This window comes from Pelodiscus sinensis, chromosome 6, assembly GCF_049634645.1.
Source record: "Pelodiscus sinensis isolate JC-2024 chromosome 6, ASM4963464v1, whole genome shotgun sequence".
NCBI classification, from domain to species: Eukaryota; Metazoa; Chordata; order Testudines; family Trionychidae; genus Pelodiscus; species Pelodiscus sinensis.
The window spans coordinates 10,329,171-10,350,151 of record NC_134716.1 but is presented as its reverse complement, the minus strand read 5'-3'; the positions used below and the strand labels follow the sequence as shown (position 1 = coordinate 10,350,151).

At 45.9% G+C, this 20,981-nt stretch overlaps 1 protein-coding gene across 1 annotated transcript; it reads left to right on the top strand.

Annotated features, from left to right (window-relative positions):
* The first annotated feature begins 321 nt into the window (after positions 1 to 321).
* On the top strand, positions 322 to 15,795 carry LOC102459221 (thioredoxin). The gene is made up of 5 exons (XM_006118848.4): positions 322 to 457; positions 9,071 to 9,175; positions 10,983 to 11,042; positions 14,142 to 14,207; positions 15,579 to 15,795. Exons 1-5 carry the CDS (start codon positions 434 to 436, stop codon positions 15,639 to 15,641), a joined length of 318 nt encoding a protein of 105 aa, XP_006118910.1. The 5' UTR covers positions 322 to 433; the 3' UTR covers positions 15,642 to 15,795.
* Positions 15,796 to 20,981: the final 5,186 nt, after the last annotated feature.

Sequence of the window (20,981 nt, the reverse complement as noted above, 5' to 3'; positions counted from 1 at the left end):
CCCCCCCAAAAAAACCCGTCTGCAGCCCCGCCCAGCGCAGGGATTGGGCTGCATCAGCGCTGCCCTGTGTCCCTCCCAGGCAGGGGCAGGCGGCGTCTCCCTCCCTCGAGACCACGGGGGAGAGATCTGCTGGGGGGGGGGGGGATTTCTCAGGGTGTCCCTCCCCCAGTCTCGCCGCCTAGCGAAGCGAGGGGGCAGCACACGCGCCGAGGGGAGCGGGCGGGAGCGCGCACTGGCCCCCATGAGCGATGAGCGCGCATCCTCCTCTTCTGGGAAGGGAAGGGAAGGGAAGGGGGCGGGCGAATCGCGCGTGCGCACTAAGGCCAAGGGGGGCTGGCTGCTATATAAGCGCGAGGGTGGCACCCAGCCCGCCACAAGCACTAGCCGGAACAGCCGAGTTGTGTGTGTGACGAGCGCGGGCAGGGCGGCAACGATGGTGAAGCGCGTGGCGAACCTGGTGCGTAGCCAATGGCGCCGGCGCGGGCGCCGCGCTCTCCCCGCTGCCTACGGGCTGGGGCGGGTTCGGTTGGGCGGCGGTTGGAACTGCGGCAGCCCGTTGGCTCGCGGGAGCGCGCGCGGCCCCGTCGCGAGGCGGTGCTCTCGGGTCTGAGAGGCCCTGGGGATGGGCCTTGCCCAGTGCACGGCTGGGGGGGCTGCGCCGGGCCTGTGCGGGGAAGGGGGCGCGCTCCGCTCGCCACTGCCCCTATCTCCACACACACCTGCTGGGTGTGGCCCTGCGGCCGCTGCCACGGAGCGATGAGCCCGCGCTGGGCCTTGGGTGCGAGTCCGCCGCGCGTGTGCTACGGCCCCGGCTTGGAGTCCACCTGTCAGCGTCACACCTGCGCCTTTCCCTGGGCCCCGCGCGGCACGTGGAGGGGCCCCACGTAGCTGCCTGGGGGGGGGGTCTCGATTCAAACGGTGCACAGCACCATTGCTTCCCCTCCCCCCCCAGCCCTCAGGGCATTGCATGGGCTAGAGGGGCGCTCAGCTGTGGGGACACGAGCAAGGCTCTTCCCATGCGAATTCTGCGCTTGGGGCGCAAGCTGTAGTAGCGACAGCGAGGGTGGGAGCCGTCTGTGGTCTGCAGCAGTTTAATTAGAAAGCTGAAGCGAAAACTGATAGGCTGTGTTGACACTGGGCCACTTATTTCGGAAAATCAGCCGCTTTTCTGGAATAAGCTGCGAGCTGTCTACACTGGCTCTTGAATTTCTGGAAAAGCAACGATGCTCTACTGTACAAAATCAGCCGCTATTCCGGGAAAAACTATTCTGCTCCCACTCGGGCATAAGTCCTTATTCTGGAACACTGTTCCGGAAAAGGGCCAGTATAGACAGCCCAGTAGTCTTTCCTGGAAAAAAGCCCCGATCGTGAAAATGGTGATCGGGGCTCTTTTCCAGGAAAGCGCGTCTACATTGGCTACAGACGCTTTTCCGGAAAAAGGGCATTTCCAGAAAAGCAGCCTGCCAATATAGACGCTCCTTTACTGGAAAACTGAAAACGGAATAGTATTCCGTTTTAAGCAGTTCCGGAAATTCATGCCAGTGTAGACACAGCCATAGTGTAAGCTCTGCCTGATGTCGAAATATAGCTTCTTACCTGCCACTAACAACAAGAGCATTTTCAAGTGAAAGCACAAATTTGTTTACACTGTGCAGATGATTCATTGATACTGGTTACATGTCATCTCCATTAGATTTGCTGCTAGTGTGATAGTGTAATGATTACAAGAAGCATGCAGATTCCCTTCTTTGGGGAGGGCCTCAGGTCTAGGATTCTTGCTGTTCATCTGTGCTAGTAGCTTTGCTCAATAGCCTGGAAACTAACATAAGAATGGCCATACTGGGTCAGACCAATGTCCATGCAGCTTAGTATCCTGTCTTCTGATAGCGGCCAATGACAGATACTCCAGAAGGAATGAACGAACAGGTAATCAAGTGATCCATGCCCTGTCCCCCATTTCCAGCTTCTGACATACAGAGCCTACTGGCAACATTCCTGCCCATCCTGGCTAATAAGACTTGATGGACCTAACCTCCGTGAATGTATCTAGTCCTTTCTTGGACTCTGTTAAAGTCCTGGGCTTCTCAACATCCTCTGACAAGGCGTTCCACAAGTTGATTGTGTTGTGTGAAGAAAAACTTCCTTTTATTTGTTTTAAATCTACTATTTTATTTGACACCTAGTTATGTTATGGGAAAAAGTAAAATAACTTTCCCTTAATCTTTCCCCATAGCTGTCATGAGTTTATAGACCTCTGTCATATCCCCCACCTTGTGACTTTTCAGCTTAGAAAAGAGGAGACTAGTCTTTTTAATCTTTCTTCATATGGCACCTGTTGTGTCTGTGTGTGTGTCTCTGTCTCTCTCTCTCTCTCTCTCTCTCTCTCTCTCTCTCTCTCAAAATTAAATAATTACAAACTCCCAAAGTTTCTTAGCCAAGACTTTCAGAAGGGTGACAGGCAATCTAGGCTAGCGAGTGGGCTGCATGGATAGCCCTTCATTTCGGCTGTAAGAGTTTCATATCTAAGACAATCATATTTTCTTCCACTATTTGATCTGAGGAAGTGGGTCTGGCACACGAAAGCTCATCACCTAATAAACCATTTTGTTAGTCTTTAAAGTGCTACATAGTCCTGCATTTTGTTTCAGTTACACCAGACTAACAAGGCTACATTTCTATCACTATCCTGGGAGAGGGTCTTTTTTCCAACTGCACTTAGCTTAGAATTTGTGAGGTGTGACAACTGAATAGTAGCAGAGCTTTCATTGGATGCAGAGGAAGCCCATGGCTCTGAGTCCATGTTGTGTGATCAGCACACACTGCTAATATCAGTAGGAAAAACTGAGCAGAAACTAGTATAATCTGGCAGCCCCACCCCAGGAAACAATGTCTTGTGGGCCACACACCGAACCCTAGTGGCCTCAGAGTCCCCAGGCTCCACACAGTGCTGCCACTTTGAAGCTTCCCCTCTTCTCCCCCCCATCCTCTGTTGCCTTTTTCTGATAGAGGCAGCAAATGGGGGGGGGGGGGGTAATAGTTGTTCATAGCCCTAGTTTATACCTCCTAGATGGATTGCTGCCTATCAATCCACCTTTTAGTGAAGATATGTAGTCCCTTTCCAGAGTTGTGAAAAGGGAGGTGCATGCCTTCAGGATAGCACAGCTCAATACTGAGTGGAGCCCAGAGTACAGGCATTGTGGGATACTGGTGGGAGCCAGTTCTGCAGTTTGTTCCATTGACATTCTGTTCATTTTTTGTCCACAATAAAGGGCTGGGAAAAGTCTCAAATGAAAGCTTTTTATCATCAAAACTGGGCATTTTTCACAACAAATTGCACTGGTATGCTCACTAGTCATATTGCACTATGTATGCTCTGTTTTGTCACCAAAAGGAGGTTTTTTGCAACAAAACTTGTTAGTGTAGAGACATTTTTCTTTAAAACGTTGGAATAGCATGTCGAACAGTATTTATAGGTGCTCAGGTAAGCTAATGCCTCAACCCGTGTTTTAGTGCTCAGTCTCCTAGTGTCACCAGATTATCATTTAAAGTAATGCTAGTTCTTACAAAAATTGTATTGGCTCTTTTTTGATCCCTTAACTTCCTGGAATTGTTTGCGGCCATGTACAAGATGTGCCACTAGTTGTCAGAAATAAAGGAGTTTCATATTGTACAATTTAATTATAGACAGAGACCTTGGTGATTAGTGTCACTACAAATTCATCTGAGGTAGCTACTTTGAAATCCAGGCTTTGTAGCAACACACAAATCTGACTTAGCAGTGTGAAAAGTTAGTGGATAAGCATCACCCTGGCTATAGTTAACCAGTGGGGTCTGGAGCTGCAGTGGGCAGGTGAAGGTGCTGCACCCCTGGCAACACTTAAGCAGATAACTGGTGAAATGGAATTTTACATCCCTAATCTTTGAATTCCACAGTACAGCAGATTACATAATTTACTTGTTGGCTGAATATTATCCACAGTGAAATCGCATGTGGTTTGTTGTGCCTCTGTTTCATCTGTAGTATACAAGTTGTACTGCTTTTATCCTCCATCTGGTCAAATTTCTGAATTATAACATTAAAGGAACACAGTAATATCTTAAAGTGGCTTGAATTAGAGGTAAGCAAACCTAGTGGGCTTTTAATTGCCTTCATTTAAATGTTTTGTGTGGGGAAATTATACCCTTTGGCTATGTCTAGACTTCCCCCTCTTGCGCAAAAAATGCAAACGAAGCAAAGCATGGAATATTGCTGTGCCTCATTTGCATAATAGGCTCCATTTTTACACAGAACCCCCCTCTTGCAAGAGCCCCCTTCTGCATTTTTTTTTCTGGGAAGAACTGCTCTGCAAGAGGGGGTTTTGTGCAAAAAGGAGCTGTGTAGATGTCTCCTTTTTGCGCAAAGCCTCTTTAATTAAGCAAATGAGGTGTGGTGATATTCCACACTTTGCCTCATTTGCATATATTTTTGCACCAGCGGGGGCAGTATAGACATAACCTGTGAGTCAGGTACTCAGACTTAAGTTGTGGAAGTGACATTCAGCCTTAGTACAAAATATAAATCTGTTTCCCAGAATCCATGGAGTAGTGTTGGCTCAACTGACACACTTTCACAAATGTAGATGGTGTTGTAGGTTTCACTACAAACATCTCTCAGCTCTATCTGCTGCACATGTAAGCTGCTTAAATAGAAGTGACTCCATTATTTGCTTGTAGAAGACTTGGCTATTAAAACCTGCAATAATTTGCCAGGAGTAGACTTCTTAAAATGTAGCTTAGCCGTATACTGTGTGTGGTGTTGCTCTAGGAAGGTAAGACAGTGTTTCTTAGTGGAAAGTGTTGGCTTACACATTGATTCACCTAGTTTCCAGTTTGGGTACTGACCTTCACTCCACTTTGTTTGCCCCTTTGCAAAAATGTGGATATTTACCTGACTTTTGTAAAATGTTTTGAGATTCCCATAAGGATGAAAAACTTGTTCAATGGGAACTATCCGTTCTATTCTCATTATTGTCATCTTGGGTACTCAAAGGAATGAAGATGATGCAATGATTTGGAGTAAGGGTAGGGAATCTAGACAGTTTTATTTTGGTCTTGTCATATGTGTCACATGAAGCTAGGTGCTTTGAAAAATCCAACCAGTGCTTGGAATCTAGAATTACTATGTAGTTAGTGCTCTAACTTTGTCAGCATTTAGTACTGTGAGGTAGTCTTCTACATTGTTATAGTTGGGGTGGAGAGCAGAAATCCTTTCCCTTAGCAGTGCTGAAACCTAAGTTTGCCTTTGTGGTAAATTTTCCAAGACTAACTCAATAAATAACTGCAACATAGAGCTGATCTCTGATTCAGTCTTGAGTTAAATTTACTGATAGAAACTTGAAGCTGTGATTGAGTGATATTAACATAAGACAGGTATGAATCTTTCTCTTGCTATATCATAGCTTCTGATCAGTGGAAATGAGCTACATTACAGTACATTTAGTTTAGAAACTCACATTGCTAGGCTCATGCCCATTCTTACAGATTCTAGTAGAGCAGTGGCCTCCAACCTTTTTACACCCAAGATCACTTTTTAAATCTCAGAACAGGGGAAGATTTACTGCCCTGTCCCTTCCTTGAAGCCCTGCCCTCTGTTCTCCTCCTGTTCATCACTTACTATCCCCAGGCCTTAATTACACAGTCTGATAAACAGTGTATTTTTAAATTATGCGATATATAAAATTAAAATCACGTGTTTATAGTTATGAAATAAATGGTCTGTTTTTTATTCATGCTCTTTAAATCTAAAATGAAACATTTATAATTATACATGTTTAATTATCTCTGCAGCTGGGGGCAGGGGAGAGGGAACAGGGTGCCAGTGGGGACAGAGTTCTGTAGCTGGGGGCGGGGGGCCAGTGGCAGCAGAAAGACCTCTGCATCTGCCTCCTCCCAGGATTCCCCCACCCACTCCCCCGAGGGAAGCCAGCACATGCCTCCTCTGGGCCAGACCCCCCTCCCCTCCCTTACATCCCTAGTTTGGTACTGTTGTCTTAGCTAAACTTGTACTCACCTGACAGCTGACAGAATACTTCATTGTAAGCAGGAGTATTTTTAATATCCAGATGAGATGTTATAACTTTAACTGGCACTGCTGGCTGACAAGAAGCTAAAGGCAAGATAAGAAAATTCTATTTAACTCCACTTTGCTGCTCATACCAGTTTATGCTGTCTTTCTGTTCCTAATAAACAGAACCATGTACATTTATCAGATCCCCTAGTTACTATTCAACTAACTAATGGATTTAACTTTCTGCTTACAAGACTAAACCTGAGCCTGCAGGCAGCTTGAGCTATGTGATGTCAATGATACCTTTCAGTGCTGGTCAACAGTGCTCCTCAACTATAGAGCTTAAATCAGGGTTGGGGAACCTCAGACCCAGGGGCCACATCAGCCACCAATTTGCCAAGGCTCATGGGGGGGGGGGGGGAAGAGGGCATTTCCCCCAGCATTGGGGAGTCCATGCTGGCACTCCAGCATCCCTGCTGCCCCACCATGGGGCTAGAACATAGTCTAGTCTATTTGGCTGGCCCCCCAGGCTCCGGTGTGTGAGGGAAATATGTGGAGTGTCTTTGTCATCAGTCAGGGGGTGTTAAGCATCTGCTTATCCGATAGTTGACTAGTCCTTATAGGATAGTCAGTCAACTAGATGATTATCTCTCCTCCCCCCCCCCCTCGTCCCCAACCCCTGGCTGCCTCTATCAGAGGCAGCAAAGGGGGAGGGGGAAGGGAGAGGTATGTCAAAGCAGCAGTGCTGCATGGAGCCCACCTCAGCATTTCAAAGCATCACTGCATGGAGCTGACCCCAGAATCCATGAGGTGCTGCCCCTTTGAAATTCTGCTGTGGCATTTGCATGGAGCCCGGGTGAGTCCCCAGCTAGTTCTGGGGAAATGAGGGCACTCCTGTATGTTTCAAAGCTGGCACACCACTGTGCAGCCCAGAGTCAGCAAGACTTCTGCTGGCCCGGGGCTGCACTTAGAGCTGGGGCTCTTGTACATTTCAAAGGAAGAATACAAAATTCCATGAACTACTTGACTAAAGATGTTGAATATCAAGTAATTTACTAGTCAGGGGCCAGATCAGTGAGGGGTTTGAGGAGGTGGGTGGGGGGGGGGGGGGCTGCTTCATTTGTGTGCAGCCCCTGACTGATTTTTTTTTTTCTGTGGGTTAGTGGCTCCCCAATCCATAAGTTCCCCACCCTGGCTCCAATATTTGGAACCTGAAGTTATATCCAGGTTTCATGTCAGAAATGCCTTGTCTTTTGGTTTTTTGAAAGGAGATAGCAGGGTACAGACAAGGGAGAAGGGGATCAATTTTTAAGCCTTACAGATCACCCCTCTGTCTATTTGGTACCCAAAAACCCCGTCTTTACAAAAATGTTTGGTCACGTTTTCCTCCCTAAATCTTCTGACTTGACAGTTTTTAAAATGCTACTAAACTATTTGTTTAAGTTTTTCCAGTTATTTGAGGGTACTAACAAAACATGACAGTCTTAAATATTTTGGTAATAAACAATAATTTTGGCTTGCAATGTAGGTATGTAATCTTATAGTCTGAACATCTGCTTCCTTCTCTCTGATCTTTTCTTTAGTTAGTGGCATAGGAAGTATTGACACGTCCTGCATAAAAGCACTAAACCTTGCAGGAAAACTTCCCTTTTTTATTTTTTATTTTTTTTTAATTACAAAGGATGATCAGTTTAAGACTGAAGATTATAGAACTGTTTCTTCAGTGCGGCGTGGCTAGATTATATGCTGTTAAAGGATATGTAGCTGAAATGAGAGATGTAATTCCAATCTATGCTTCTTGGACTATGGGAGAGACACTATTGTGCCATGAAAACAAAAGTTATGGCTTCAGTAGTTACAGGCATACCTGTAACTACTGAAGCCCTACCTCTTGTTTTCATGGCACAAAACCTATTGCTTCAGTGGTGTTTCAGATAGGAATGTAAAACTGGCTAAATGTAACCACGTAATGGCTAAAAATCATATCAGTTACACATGATATGGGCTCTGCAGTATAACGCAGAACCCACAGCATGAGTAACCGCTATGATTTTTAGCCATTACATGGTGTAACTGCAGTTTTATATTGCTCTGCTGTATAATATGTAAGCTTTATACTGTAGAGCATGCAGTGATGCCTCCTTGGGAGCAGGGCTGGCAAGGGCTGTTTACCCTGCTCCTGAGGAGGAGGTTCTTCAATCAGCTTTCCTGGAGAGGGCTGGCAGCCCCTGCTGCTCCCACTCCCAGGGAGCCAGCATATAACCTGCAGTGGGGGCCTGCAATGGATAGGAGCTACTCCAGCCCCTACTAACTAACCAGAATGAGTAAGCCTTACCTGTTGAGTGAGGCTAACTGGTTAACCTTTTACATCTAATTTAAAACTTCTACAGTGTAGGCTGGAGGAACTGGACAAACCTGACTGAAGTTAAAATGTCATTTTCAAGAACAGTGGACTAGAAACAAACCTTGGGGACATAAGAAGCTGGATGGGTGTTTCTTGCAGATTAGACTGACAAGGATTCTAAAGAGCTATCCGAGATCCTTATGTATCAAACATGCCAGAACACTGGCAGCATTTGCCTAACTAGTTAGTGCAATAATTTGATTAAAACTGAACAAACTCTTGCCTAACCTGCATGCCAGGTTCCTTTTAATGCAAGCTAAAAAGGAAAATGTAGTCAGTAGTATTGCTTTTCTTTGGCTTTGTGTCAGCCAGTACAACAACTTTCTGCTGTTGGGTAGAAAATTACTACATGAAAATACTTGTTCTATTGCTGCAGAAGTAAAAGTACTGTAATAGCTTTTGGGTTGCTGAGACACCATCTTTTTGGACTTGTGCTAGTGTGTGTTAGAATCAGTGGATTTCAAAGTCTTGGTATGCAGTGCTGGCTATTGGGATTGAGCAATGAGAATATCCAGTCTGGAAACAGTATGAATTACAAAAGCAAGCTGGTCATAAAGAGATGTGACTGACTTGAGCACACTTGCAAAAATAAAACTTGGTATTGAATCTCTTTTCTACAGGAAGAATTTCAGACCCTATTGAAATGTGCTGGTGATAAGCTTGTAGTTGTTGACTTCTCGGCCACGTGGTGTGGACCATGCAAAATGATAAAACCTTTTTTTCATGTAAGTAATGCCAAACTCAGTACTCTGCCAGCTTTTACAGCTGAGACTTGATTATTGCAATGGTATTAGTCAATGGTATTGCTATCCATAATGACCTAGTTTGATATCTGAACTGTCTTGCATTACTTAACACTCATTGAGAGACTAGCAAGAACCTCAGTTGTGACCTATATGTGGTATTCCTAATATGTCCAAATAATTCTTTGCCATGCTCTTAAAGCATTTCCCCCGAAAAGGTGAATTCCTCACAACTTATTGTGGGGATCATAAATTGATAAGGCAAACTAATTCATTTCTCTGGCTCCATAAGACAGTTTTATGTCAAATGACTTTGAAGTAAGGATAAGTACTGTGTAATTCACTAATCAAATAGTTGATGCATTTGTGAAACACCACAGCATTTCAGAGGAACAGCACCACATGGAGCCTCGGGATCAGCTGTGTAGCACTGCCCCTTTGAAACGCCACTGCAGCGTTTCAAAGCGGCAGTGCTGCACGGGACCCTGGGCTCTGTGCGGCGCTGCCACTTTGAAGTACAGGCAGTCCCCGGGTTACGTACAAGATAGGGACTGTAGGTTTGTTCTTAAGTTGAATCTGTATGTAAGTCGGAACTGGCATCCAGATTCAGCCGCTGCTGAAACTGACCGCCAGTTCTGACTTACATACAGAATCAACTTAAGAACCCCAGGCGTCCCCAAGTCAGCTTCTGCTGAAACTGATCAGCAGCTGATTCCAGGAAGCCCGGGGCAGAGCAACTCTGCCTCGGGCTTCCTGTAGTCAGCGCTGGTCAGTTTCAGCAGAAGCTGACTTGGGGACGCCTGGGGCAGAGCAGCTGGGGTGCTGCTGGGTTGCTCCAAAAGCGCCGCTCCTCGGTGCTACTGGACCAACCCAGTAGCACCCCATCTTCTCTGCCCCAGGCGTCCTGATTCAGCCGCTGCTGGTCAGTTTCAGCAGCGGCTGAAATCAGGACCTGGGGCAGAGCAGCTGGGGTGCTGCCGGGTTGGTCCAGTAGTGCCCAGAGCGGCGCTGCAGGACCAATCGGCAGCGCCCCAGCTGCTCTGCCCCAGGGTCCAAAACAAAAGCCTGGTCTGCTTGGGGGGGGGGGGAGGAGGGCTAAAAATTCAGTTGCACATTTACAAAACTACTTTTTAACATACCTATTGCTGTATTAGTCATAATTCTGAGGTTCTGCTGTTTCTACTTGTTTTATCAAGAGTAAACATTTGATTAACGAGTCACATATTAAATACTTTCAAGTCCCAGCTGTATTAAAACTTCTGACTTTTCTTTAAACTTTCACAAATTAATTTTCACTTTGAATTTTAAACTTTCACAAATTATAAACTTTCTTCACTGAAAAGGGGAATCTACAATCTATAAAGCTATTAAACAGAAGGGGAATGATATCTTGAGATCTATCTTGAGGAAGAGTACATGTAACTTCCTGCAGACTTGTAAATCTTCCTCCAACTGACTTGCAACTTGATGTTGAAAAATTTTGGCTTACAAATGTGCAAATACAGTCATGCTAGAGACAAATCTGTCACAATGATTTTGTGGTTGAGGGTCCTCTCACTAGTCTTAGTTTAAAGTTGATTAGTGGCGCGAGTTGGCCTTTAAAACTTTTAGTAAATGGCATTCTACTATCAGGACATGTACCACTAACATTACAAGTCATTTTAAGACTAACTGAATTCTTGACATGCCATTTCTCTATGGCAAACAAAATAAGATTGTCCTGAAACATTCTTAAACTAAGCTTATATGAAATAAAAACCAAGTTAACTTTTTTGTTTTAAAACTTTAGAGTCTTTGTGAGAAGTACCCAGACGTAGTATTTCTTGAAGTTGATGTGGATGATGCTCAGGTAAGATGTTCAAATAATACACCAACAGAAAATACTGTGACACAATTTCTGCATTCTAACACTGGGAAACATGTCTCCTAAACTTGATGGCAGTTGCTCACAAAATGGTCAGTGTGTGCAGCAGTGATTTAAAGCAGTGGTTCCCAACCATTTCCAGATGGAGACACATTTTGACAATTCAGGAAGACTTGGTGACTGAAGACAATTCAAAAATGGGGGGGAGGAAGGAGAGCAGAGCCACCTGGGAAGACACTTGGTGATCCTTTTGAAATGTAATGGTGACCCATATTTAGGTCCTGACCCATAGGTTGGGAAACCCTGACTTAGAGCAAGCAATTAGATTGTTTTTCTAAAAGGGGTATCTCGCTCCTCCCCACCTCCACCCCAAGAAATACTAAAGCATTGTCATGTACTCTAATTCCTAACAAACTCTAATTGACAAGAAATTGGTCTACCTGCTAAAATATCTCAATTCTGTAGCCCAGGGCTACTCAACTTTGGAAGCCCCGAGGGCCACAATGATACTCACAGCACATACCAAGTACCGCATCTTAAGTGTTGCTGTGTGTGTGTGTGTGTGTGTGTGCAAATTTCTTCTTTCACACAGTGCTTCCAGCACTTCCTCCCTTGGGGCTAGAAACACTGACACCCTGTACCCATCTGTTCCAGCCAGCCCCTCCACTTGCGTCTTTCAGTGCTTGCCCTGCCTGGGAGACACCTCCCCATTGTGGAGCATGTTCCCAGTGGAGGCCATGTTCAAAGGATCCCACCTGTGGACCATGTTTTGAGCCCGATGTGTGAGCCCAGTGTGTAAGCCCATGGTCCATGTGTTGAGTAGCCCTGCTGTACCCTTTCAGATCTAAAACTCCTGTAAATTTGTTATTCTCATGCATGGAAGACAAATACCAAGAATGTCTTTAAAAATCTGTTAGTAAGATTTATATAATAGGTGGAGTCCTGTCATCTTAAAGTGTAAACTTAAATTTGTTTTCAGATCATCAGGGGATGTTTTATGTTCCTAAAAGCCCATACAACAGGTTTTCAGCTGATCCTCTATAGCAGTCAATTGAATTCTTAATATCCCAGCCCATTGCATTCTGGGTTTTTATTATTCTTCCTGTGAAGCATTGGGGGTGGCTATTGCTACAGATGGGACATTGGATGGTAAGGTCTTAGGCAGTGTTCCCTCTAAATGTGTCAGTGTGCAGAATGAATTTTATGTGCACCAATATGGAGCTAATGTATCACTTAAAAGTAATTCTGCACACTGGGGGGGTGAGGAGTTGGGGCAGAGGGTTGCCATGTGGGATAAGGGCTGTAGCTGCATGGGAGTGGGATTTGTGAGCTGCCTAGGCCTGTAATCATGGCCCAGGCAGCTCTGGTTGGTTGGTTTCCAGCCCCTGGAAGGTGAGGGGGATTGTGATGGGGTAGGGGCAGTGTATGATGTCCTCTTTGAGGAGAGGGTGAGACTGGCAGGAAGCTTGACTGAGGGTCCTGCTGGGCTGCTGGCCAGGAGCTGCTTAGGGTAAACACCACCTGGCCAGAGCCTGCACCAGACACCCTAACCCCTCCTGTGCACCAGCCGCAGGTCACATCCCAAACCCACTGCATGCCCATCCTTGTTCACAACTTCTTCCCAGACTCTGCACCCCGGTCTCCTATCTGGAGTGCCTTTTTACACCCAGACTCCAGACCCTCTCCATTAATAGAGAAGCGTAGTCCTTGATCACTTTCCAAATTCTTGGAGTGGCTCCATCAAATTATTGCCCAACCCTGCATTAAGCTCTGATAACCACTCAGCTTCCACTTGGCCCTCATACAAGTGAAAGAACTTAGTACAGGGCTGGGCAAAATATGGCCTGAGGCCAGATCTGGCCTGGAGACCACCCTGCGGGGACCCTCAGACACAGCTGCCATGGTTTAAAACACGGTCCCTGTGGCTCTCTGCTGTGCAGGGAGAGGGAGGCTTCTGTGCAATCTCCTGCCCCAGGCCAATCTCTCTGCTCCTATTGGCTGGAAACAGCCAGGTGGTGTCCCCCCCCCCCCCCCCCCAACCTGGAGTTGAGCCACATGGAGGGAGCAGTTTGTATTTTCATGTGGACGTGGCTGCAGCAGTCAGGGAGCCCCTGTCTGCTGGCCAGGAGCCACTTAGGTAAACTCTTCCCAGCCAGTGCTTGCCTCTGGCACCCCAACACACCTACACCCCAACTTCCTTCCCCAGGTTACTATCCAAATGATCTGCCCCAGGTGACCACTCTCTCCCAGGTCCTGTACCTCCCTCCTACACCCCTCCTCCAGGCCAGAATCCTCTCCTGAACCCATACTCCCTCCCTGGCCTTACACCCCAATCCCCTGACCCAGGTCACAACCCCCTCCTCCACCTAAACACCCTCAGACCCCACACAGTCTCCTGCACCCCAGTCCCTTACCATGTGTGCCCTTCTGCACCCAACATAGACCCTACACCCCTGCCACAGGAAAGTGTGACTCTTGACTACTTTCCAAAATGTTGGAGTGGGCCCTCCCAAAAAAATTATTGCCCATCCCTGATTTAGTAGATGCTTGTATAACGCAGACATTCAGGCCATGTCTCTTCTTGCCAGAGGATTGACACTCTGATCAGTTCTCTGAGGTTCCAGACCCACTGTCAGCGCCAGTACTCCTTGCTATTGCAAGGAGTAAGGCATGTTGATGGGAGTATTTCTTCTATCCTCCTCCTGATGTGGGGCTGCCTAGAAAACTTGTGCCAGGTCCACTGACTCCAGCTACACATTTCAGAGCTAGAGTTGCGTATTTTGCATCACTTTTTCTCCACCAGTTCAGGCCTGGCCTCAGCTGTGAAATGCATTGTATGGAAGAAAGTTAGCTTTCTGTAGTAGTATGCTACTTTCTACAGAAGCAGTCTTGTTGGTCTTAACAAATTCTGCAAGAGGACAACACAATTGCTAGTTGTAAATCTAAAACAGGACTATAGTATGTCAACTACAGATTAGCAAGTAATTACTTGGTTCGCCTTCATTTTCTGTAGTCTTGCACAAGTTTCATTTCCTGTTAATTTGCTGAGCTAAAAATTAAACATTCCACTGATCCTTCTTTTAGGATGTTGCTTCACACTGTGGAGTCCAATGCATGCCAACATTCCACTTTTACAAACAGGGCGCAAAGGTAGGCTTTCAACATTTTCAGTGATATAGGATTGAGGGTGGTGTAGGGGGATTCTGGATGCCGAAACACTATTGGTTCTACAATAACTATGTGTATGGGCTCAAAAGTTGTAGTTTTTTAAACATGGAGCTGCTGGAAGTTATTCTAGGGGAAAAATGGAACGCTGGGGCAGTGACCCTAAACAGAAGAGATGTTTCCTGAGTAAGTCTCTGGATAAGAGGTACAGTATGACTGTCTTACAGTAGCTTGCATCTCTTGATCTCATGTTTATTCTTGAAGTATTGAATTTGTTACCTCATCTTCAGCCATACACCATAATTTAGTGTCAATTTTTTGACACATCAATCTAAACTCCAGGTGCTGTAAAGAGAACTTGGGCCAAAACTTCTCTTGCGTTCTGTCAACCTAGAGATGAGCTTGTGATGTTTAGTAGCTTTATTTGGTTGTGTTAGTTATGAAATAATTGGATGGCTGTACTAATATTGAACAGGCCCTTCATTCATAATTTGTCACTTTGAATGTTTGCTAGTGTATAATCAGGCTTGCAGACACGCTGCTCATAACGCTTGTACAGGTGAGGAAGGGCCTTCTGGGGTAGGAGCTGTGACTTTCAAAACCTAATTTGGCCATCAGAGAAATATACCTCAAATGTTGAGTGGATTGAGATTATGGACAAGATGTTAGATTCATTCTAGAATCTCTAGTAACTTTCTCTCTTTAAAGCTAGACCTATCCTGTTGCTGCTGAAGTGTGGAGTCCTATGGCACCTTACAGGCTGACAGATTTATTTGGGCATAAGCTTTCCTGGGTAAAAACCACTTAAGGAATCCTGTGGCATCTTAAGGCTTGTCTATGCAGATACAGGCTAACTTAGACTTATTGCTGCTGAGTCTGTCCCTTGTCCACAAATCTATTTAGCTGAAGAAGGTTTTTAAAGTGCTACCTAAAGTTAGTTCATGTGGATGTGAAGTAGTATAACACCTTAGTGCACTAGGTGAAGACCTGGTCTTGCACACTGTTAACTGCATAGCTTATGTGACCTCTGCAGCCAGTTTTGTGGATAACATGCAAGATATCTGTTAAGAACTTAAGTTGTACAACATTAAACTTAATATTTTGAGAACCCTTTGACATGGGATATGCATAGCTGCTTATGAAATATGTTAAATTTGACGTCTGTATGATAGGAATCAGTAGGAGGTGCTTGGAGAAGAATAAAAGTCTGGCCCAAGGGATGGGTAATACTTTGGGATGGGGCACTGCAGAATGCAAACTTGAAGTATTGTTTTACTTACAAACATAGGACTAAAATGCAAACTTAGTTGGCTAACATCACTGTTCTCAATGACCATTTTGTAACTTTTGTTACAGGTACATGAATTCTCTGGTGCAAACAAAGAGAAGCTGGAAGAGAATATTACCACGTTCTGCTGATCAACCAGTATGAACAGTTAGTGTTGACTGTTTATATGTGGCCTGTAACTTTTTCTACTTACAGAGACTAATCAAGTTAACTAAATATGTATCCAAAAATTCTGTCCCTTCAGACTGTAAATGAGTACAATAAAATGTAAATTCTTCACTTATAGATACTGCTGCCCAATGTGTGAAACTAGGCAGCTTGCATAAGATACAGCTATATTGCTGCTTGGGAGTGGATGACTAGATGGTCCAGTAGAGAAACACATTACCAAATACTAGCTACAAAGTCAATCCCCTCTGTCCATCTGAAATATTCCCTTAAAACTAGATGGCCGTTGTCATTAGCAGGGCTCAACAAATTCTGGAAAACCCTACTTGCCAGACAAGACACGCCACCCTCACCCCCAAAAATGTTTTTAATAGCATAAATTCCTAATAACAGTAATTACTAATGTTGTTGTTAATAACTTGAGTAATATTTATTAAATCTTATAAACCTCTACCTTTTCCCTCTGCTGCCATGTCTCCTCCCCTTGCTCCATCTCCCTTGGTACCTGCTGCCCCCCAACTGTCCTGACTCACTGCCCTCAGCCTTCCTGAGACCTGCACCCCTCCAGTAGCCCTACTCTGATCATGTGAGCTACTCCTCCTCATCCCCTCTCCTAACACCTCCCTCTACACACCTGCCCTGCCTCTCTCCTCTGGTGCTGGTCCCTCCCCTGCAGGTGCCTTCCCTTCTGCTTCACCCCCAGAATCCCCTGGCACCCACACCCTCCTGGTGCCTCCCCGTTCCCTCACTGCCCCTGCCCCGTTTGCTCTTTTTCCCTGATGCTCACCACCCTCTGCCCCCGTTCCCCTCATAGCCCTGTGCCCTCACACATGAATTGCTCCATCTTTGCCTTCCTCATGCCCACCCCTTCTTTCTAGCCTTCTCCCAGCACCTCCCCCTCTAACCCCCAGTGCCCTTACTCTCTTCCCTCCCACTGACACCTCCCCTCCTGCCCTTTCCCTCATTGTCTGCACTTGGCCCCCTGGCATTTCTCCCCTGTCCCTTGGTGCCTTCTCCTTTCTTCTTCTTCTTCTCCTGACCCTCTCCTCCCCTCAGCACAAGCCCCTTCCCCATATTTTTCCCCTCCCCCAGGGCCAGCTCTAGGTTTTTTTGCTGCCCCAAGCAAAACACTCCCCCCCCCTACTTTTTGAAGTCTTTTACACATGTTTGCATTTTGCAATGGGTTTTTCATTTTTTAGCCCTATAAATAGCAAATATAACTTTCATTTGTTTTTTTCCATAAAGGCAAATGAACTCCCCCTTTCACTTGCTGGATCACAGCAGCCTTTTCTCTGCCCAGCCCCTCCCTATGAACAAGCACCCCATCACTCCTGACCCACAGGGGAAACAGGGTGCAGGGACAGCACAGAACCAGAGGGATGCAGGGAATGGGGGGGGGGGGGGGGGCGTACAGGGAACGGGAGGCACAGCCAGAGAGACGCAGGGTGCGGTGGTGGCACGGGGAACGGGAAGTGCAGAGGGATTGGGGATCTAGGAGCAGTGCAGGGAATGGGCAGCACAGACTTGGGGGGGGGGGGGGGTAGAGATCGGAGGGGAGCAGGGTGCAAGGGCGGTGCAGAGCCAGAGTGGCAGGGAAGAGGGAGAGCAGAGGGTTTGGAGAGCAGGGGCAGCATGGGGAATGGATGATGCGGAGACAAAGGGTGCAGTGAGCTGGGTGATTAGCTGGGAGTGGTCTTTCACTGGTGAGGGGGTTGGGCCATGGCAGGACTGGAGCCAGTGGGGCAGGGCCTGGCTGTGCCGCAGCAAGAGCTGAGCTGCTTTGGCTCTTTAAAATCAGTGCGGTCATGTCAAGCCAGTGTCCTGACATCTGGCTTGTGCCTCATCTCCTTGCGCTGGAGCTTCTCACAGGCAGCCTGGTGCTGAGAATGACTGCGCTTCCCCCTTTCCGGTGGCGCTCTGCTCCTCCACTCAGCCGGCGGATCGGATGGGGCCACGACGCCCATAGTGCGGGCTTTGGCCAGCCCATCACAACTGCCCACCAGGCCAGTCTGCCCCTGCACTCGCCAGCTGATAAAATCTACTCACCGTGGGCGAATGCATTTGTTGAGCCCTGCAAGTAGTTATTAAACATGCAAAAGCATGTTTTGCCTTCTGACTAGGTCAAGCAAAATCAAAATGAGGGGTCCAAGCAACCTTAGCAAGATCGATGTCACCAGCTGACAATGGCTTCATTGTCTGACAAAATTAAAGCTTTTTTCATTTGAGTCTAAACTCTGGTGCTGTCACGAGTCAGGGTCTCATTTATACAGCCTTGCACAGATACAAATGTGGATAAGCATCCACCAGGCTCAACTGATCTGATATGCTTCTGCAGGTCTGTGATTACTAGGTGGGGGGCCCTTATAGGGTGATTTTGGCAACCTGTTGCACCCTTTCCCTGGGGGGAAGGAGGGAGTTGCCCCTCCTCTGCTTGGCAGTCAGGTGGGGGTGGCGGAGAGAGCCCTGCACAAGAATCTGCTCCATGATCTGCAGAAAACCACATCCACTAATCTATTCTGTACCTTTTAATGACTCCTTGGAGTGCTCAAGGACCCATATTGCCATGGGGTAGTCCCTTGTTCTCAACTGAAACAGGACCTTGGGCCACTAACAGTACTGTCTTTCCCTGTGGTAAATACAGACAAGCTTGACTCATACAGGGGCCTTGTACTATACCCCTTTGGGGAACAATGCACTGTGGGTTTTTGCATCTGCCTTCCAGAGGGGTTCTGCTGTTAGTCAATTGTTCAGTTATTGGGGTTTGCCTGGTTTCTTTGATTCTCAGGTGATGTGATTTGGTTTTACTAACACCATGTCTCTCCCTAGTCAGAGAGCAGGGTTAACTCTTTAGCAGCCCATGGGTAGCAGTGCAAAGTAAAGGGAAACTGGGGCAAGCACAGTCTTGACAAAATTAGTCAGACTGAGCTCAGCTGACTCAGCAAAGCTAGGAATATTTTGAGCAACATCTTGTGCATTAAATCATCAAACAGTACAATACTAGAGTTTGTGGCTAGGAGACTTATTACCTGACTAGCAGGCAAACCCTGTTGACTAGGCACTTATAGGAAAGTTCAAGAAATTAAATGATGAATAAAAAGGAAGTAAACAGTTAAATTTGTAGGATTTTGACTTCAAACATTATTCATGTTGAATAATTCTCATGCATAGTACATTTGAATCAAAATCATAAGGCTTCCATTACACTCTAATTTGAATTAGTGTGATTTGTAACAGTAAAAATTTTCTTGTCCTTAAAGTGAGTTGAATAGGCAACTTGATTTTAGTTGTTAGAAAATATTTATGAACTCTAGTCATAAATCATGACACTTTTCTGGTGGGGGGGGGGGGGGAATTAAACCCTTCACCCAACATATTCCAGTGTGTAAATAGTGCATTGAGTTAACTTAAGTGGCAGGATTGTTTATGCAAAATTTTATATCTGTAGGGGTGTATCAGGCAGGGTCATCCCAATGGGTTCCCAATAGGTCCTCTGAGATATCAGTGATAACCTTTCAGCTGCATGTGCTCCTTGTCTAACTCATTAACCATGCACAGTTAATCAACACAAGACTAAGACCACAAATCAGAAGGATGGAAAGCTCTTGACTAGGTTCATTGCCAAGTGAGGTACAGTAATTGTCTGAACACACTTGCTACTGTGCCATTATACCTATGTAGGCCGTGACAATGGATTAACACCCAAACACTCTGGATTCTAGTGTTGCCTCCATGGTCAGTTGATGACAACCCTCTGGGGTACACTTATACACATACAAATTACACAATCATGTTACAAATTACACAATCATGTTACCTAGAGGCAACCATTACCTTCTACATGAGGTTGGATCACAATCATGCTGTCATTTTTAGACCTGGTCCTGAACCTAGATTGGAATGTAATTTGGGAAGAAGGGGGGGGGGGGGGAGAGAGTGCTGGTACCAAGATACACTAGGCATAGGCTGTAAGCACATTCTAGAGTATCTCAGAATATTTCTGTAATACCAGCCTTGTTCTTGCCAATTTCTGTGAGCAGGGCCTGCCTCTCGCTCACAGCTTAACTCTGCTTTATCTTACAAGTACCTGGCCTGTGATACATGGGCTTGTTTCAGACCTGTTACCTACTGTAGTAAGATATCACAAAGCATGACTTTTGTGCAAATAAATCCACAAACTCTTCAGAATATCAAACATGGAGTTTAGTGCTACACTCCCTAGCAGAGTTCTGAATATTGTAAAATTTACAAAACCTCTCCGTGCTGATTGAGTTTAGGCATTAAGTGTCCAGTCCCCCATTCTTCAGGCAGAAGGCTAAGCTGTAGTATGACACTGGGCTAGGGCTCACTTTTGGCCAAAAGTGCTTCCATCTCCATGAAGAGTAGAGCTGCAGAATATAAAATCCCACTGTCAGACTCAAGCCCAACTTGCTATCTTGCTTTTCCTAGCTGACTTCTTAGCCTCTCAAGCAGTGTTCCTTGGCAGTAGATTACTCACATCCCCAACCTTCAGGCAGTTTGTGCAGGTAAGACAGTTGTACTGACAACTGGAAGGCTAAAGCTATTTATACCCAGTGATTATTATTGCTTTAGCATTAGGTATAGGACACTTCAGGGTTGGGGGTTTTCCTGTAAGATGTTGACTCATTTGGCATCCTGGAGCCCGTGCAGAACCTAGTCTGTCTTGGCAATGGGAGCCTGTTGCCTAATTTTAAGATGCATTGGCTTCTGTAGCACCTAACACATTCAGCATTCCTTTATCTGTTAGCCACAGAGAGCCTAGGTCCTAATATAAGCCCCCACTTGGAAGATGTGAGCATGCTTCATGAATTAGTTACTGAGTGAAAGGCATCAGGCAGAGGCTCCCTACATCTTATTTGTTTGTAGTGGGTCGGATATTCCTGTTGTAGAGTTTACTGCTTCTATGTGCACCTGCAGAAAGCTCTGTTCAAGGTACTCTCCATTTTTAGGCTATTCAGTATCTTTTAGCTGAGCAGTAGTCTATCTAGGTCTCACTTAGCTATTCCAGAACACATGAGTTTACTGCCTGTGAGCTGAATGCAAAGGCATGTCACCACTACATTCCTGCAGAATTTCCTAGAGCGGGATAAATGTGAAGTTTGAGTGTGTGTTAAAATAAGGAGCTAGCCTGAATAAATTGAAGTAACACAGATGGGAGAAGGAAAAATTCAGATTAAACTACCAGGATGGCAGCTGTTGCTATTATTCTGACTATTCTAAGTTACAGCATAAAATCTACATCTTACGGCTCTAGTACAAATCCTATTTCAGTGACTTCACTAGCT